The sequence below is a fragment of the Callorhinchus milii genome, unplaced genomic scaffold (genome assembly GCF_018977255.1).
Source record: "Callorhinchus milii isolate IMCB2004 unplaced genomic scaffold, IMCB_Cmil_1.0 Scaffold622, whole genome shotgun sequence".
NCBI lineage: Eukaryota > Metazoa > Chordata > Chondrichthyes > Chimaeriformes > Callorhinchidae > Callorhinchus > Callorhinchus milii.
In genome coordinates this window covers 24,232-27,776 of record NW_024705363.1, presented here as the reverse complement: position 1 = coordinate 27,776, position 3,545 = coordinate 24,232, and the positions used below count along the sequence as shown (strand labels likewise).

At 50.0% G+C, this 3,545-nt stretch overlaps 1 protein-coding gene across 1 annotated transcript in view; it reads left to right on the top strand.

Moving 5' to 3' along the window:
* The first annotated feature begins 1,849 nt into the window (after positions 1-1,849).
* LOC121852243 (cytidine deaminase-like) overlaps positions 1,850-3,545 on the top strand; it is a 14,210-nt gene continuing 12,514 nt past the window's right edge. The window contains exon 1 of the mRNA XM_042346330.1: positions 1,850-1,869. Coding sequence (XP_042202264.1) covers positions 1,850-1,869 — 20 coding nt within the window. The remainder of the gene's footprint in view (positions 1,870-3,545) is intronic.

The following is a 3,545-nucleotide window of genomic DNA, read 5'->3' as shown; positions in this document are numbered from 1 at the left end:
GAGTTAGCCATGTGATCAGTGGAGATTCGGTGTTAGTGTCGAAGGTCAAATTCGGATTTTTCGGAATATCGCGTCGACCGTGGGGCGATTCTATCTACAGTAGATCGAAGAGTAGAAGCAGCTTAAGTGGACAATGTACGCTAATACAGTAATGATCCCTTTCCGACAAGAGAGCATCAAAGCTACAATGTCTTCGTTCGAACGGTCCGATGTCGATAATGATCCCATGTTATTTCTGCCTGATACTAGTCTTTGGCACCCGAGTATACGTAGAATGACTGGAGCACGATTTATTTAGCGAAAGCTTGGGCTCACGGCGGTACTGGATCGTTGAGATGAAGCCGAGGCTTTCTGCGTCAGGTGCGAGGGAGCCGCCTACGCCATTCATGTAGGGCTAACGTCTTTCCACATACAGCAACTTGGTAACTTTGACCACGGGTAGGAGAAGCGTGGCATTTTGGGTAACCGCAGTATAGCTCCCAAGGCCCCGCGGTTTCATTGACCGATAATTCGCGAAGAGCAGGTGACGTTTTTCAAGTACCTAAATCCCTAAGCGGAGGTTGCAATGGAGCAGCGTAGCCGAACGACCTTTAATCTAGCAGGTGCAAAGGTACCGGTCCCACTCTTCCTTGAACACAAAGTGTCCGTATAACTGGCACGTCCGTCACCGACGGTCCGTGACCTCAAGGGGTATAGCGCTTGCGTCTTCCAGCCTATCACGATCGGCTCCCGATTGCGATGATCCGATCAAAAACTCGGTATCTCGTGTCTTTGCTCAATGCCTGGTGAGAGGCACGTATGCTTCTTGTTCCATGATATTAGCGTTAAGCTTATTCATTAGGGTGAAGGCGTGACTCCCCTTATGTTTTTTAAATAAAGTGGGTACGGTTCTGTGAAAGCTTCTCCCAACATATATGGAGATGTCCCGGCGAGTTTGCCATTATTGAGGACATACCTGCCGATTTTCTAGCACGTCACGCTACATTTTCCATTCATTAACGAAGGATACATGCGTGCTTGCGGTCTCGTGGTAATGGGCCTCTGGGTTCCAGGACCAGTAGCACGTTGCTTCACAACACGGGCGTGCTTGACTGCTATTTAGCCGAAGTGGCTACATGAGGACAACTTACCGCGAGATGGTGAGGATTCCCTGAGCGGGGGGGTCAGATGCCCGTAACTGGAGCTGACGGGTGTTGCTTTCAAGTGTCTTTCTACAAGGCCATCCACTGTAGATATATAGAGGCTTACGCCTGCCTAATCAGTTGAAAACTTCCTAGGGCCCGAGGCTTGTCCGCGGATCCTCCTCGACCACAGCCGAGAAACTACTTGATGATACCGGAACCCTAGTTATATAGGGTTGGCCTCTGACAAGCTGCTGATCCAGGAAGAGTGCACCTATACTGCGTCCTCACTTTTCAGCTTAACCGTCGAGTGTCCCGAGAGATGCTTAGGCTGTGACTTCCCCCAGGTGTCTCAGGAGAGGACCCAGCCGCATCCGGTTGGATGAAGGAACTTCGAGTCTGCAGATCTTGAACGCAAGACACAGCCTCCAGCGCAAAAACACGGTTGAACAGACCATTACGATGTCGTAGTGATCCTCGGCTTATGCTCGCGGTCTGGATGAATCCACGCCTAATGATCCTGCCCATTCCTATTTGATGGATTTAACCAAGTCGTATCGTTCGGTTCAGAGCCCGCGGCCACTTCATCTCCCCGAAAGTCGGCTCCATTACCCGGGTAAGGTTGCTATGCGTTGCGAGGGGTTTAGGCCTTCGCATAATGTCCTTTGCGATCAGATACCCGACCACCTCGGCCTCAGGCAGGTTCTCTTGCCATACATTTGACGCGAATGCCGTCTAACGGGTCAAGGTAAGTCAGACTCCAGTCATTACATGTTTTATAATACCCAGGTGTTCTAATTATAACTCTAAGGCTGTCGAAGCAACGAGTTTGATTGTACAAGCCTCCTCAATCATATCTGCTTTATGGATCGTCGGTATCTGGCTCACAAAATATGGCGGGCGCCGTATTATTCATCGTACCTCTCCCCACTACAAACCTTTTATCACGACAGTAAGTGATAGCACGACGTCAACCCACCTTACTATGGAACCCGACTGCCGGCTCAGAGGATATGCCTACCCTTAACTATCCACCCAATTTCGAATTCAGACGATCTCGCGCAGATGGTTTCTAAGGTCCACTGCTCACCAATTACTCCGATTGCATTCCAGGAACGCTTGTCCGGGCCTTTCACCGAACGCCTAGAAGAAATATTCTCTATCTGAGCTTCCCTGTTCGTATCTCAGTATCGATTATATGAGCCGCTGTCTCACATGCATTTAAGAACTACGGATTGCCGCTCGTGAGCGGCACGTTGCGGATAAAGCGTCATATAAGCCGAATACTCATTCTACCTCTATCAGTGGAGTGCTAGGGTCACAAGTATCATCGCGTCGAAAAGTGAACTGCCGATCGATCGGATGCGGCAAATGACTGAGAACGCGTTATTCTCACCTCGCTAACTCAGGACGCTTAGACAGGATCTCCGGCCTTATCCACCCTTACTGAAATTAAGAGGCCAGCTTCCGGTCTCCCGTCCGGGAGACGAATATCATGGTATTGTTCGACCTGTCAATCTCGGGGATCATAGCAGGTTTAAGATTTACGGGCAGGCTTATATTACGAGGCGCTACTTTGCAAGGGACTCCGGAACATGGACTGGCCATAATGGCTCCGCTACGGTTTGTTCAGAATTTTCGAGTGATTCGCGTTAGGCTACGGATGTTATCGCAACTCTTCCCATAGTAAGCGCCTCATAATCCAACTCACAACCTGTAAGCGGATCTCATCGCTCAGACGCGTTTATCAGGCGGCAGGGGAGGCCACCTATATTCTTTTGCGCTGACGGGACCCGGGATCGGACGATGTGAAAACATAAATTTCGATATTCTCGAACCGTTGCGCCAACGACATTTCACGCCGGCGGCAGCTTGCTGGCCCGACCTGGCTGCCACAAACCTTATTCGTCACATTTTCTGTCACGCTCCAATGTAGATGGACAACTCCAGGCTTAGACAACCTTGAATCTTGGACGTTCCCTTGGTATTTTCAGGTTGAGGTTCTCGACGTTACGGGGCTTACATTGGGCCAGGCGCAAATAAGGGTTGCGCTGAGGCGACATGATTCGTCATTACGATGTATTGTCTTGGGGTAGATACAGGAGCGCGAAGCTGTGTAGGTATGGCGTGTGAACGCCGCTCTCAACAACCTGTAGATTATTCTCCTGGCTTTGTTGACACTTTGAGTAGACCTGGGCTCCGCTGCGCGAAGAGTATTCTGGAATACATATAAACGTGGGATGTGCGGGCGCAGGAGGATCTGATTGCTTTAAATTGGCGCGGCTATGGGGCTAAAGCATATTAAGACCGTCTAACAGACAGCCTCCGGGCTGCCATTAGAAAACGCGAGAAGTTATTAAGTGTTGAAATACGATCAAGTTTACCCATGACTTCTTTACCCGCAAGAGACGCACCTCATCGCGT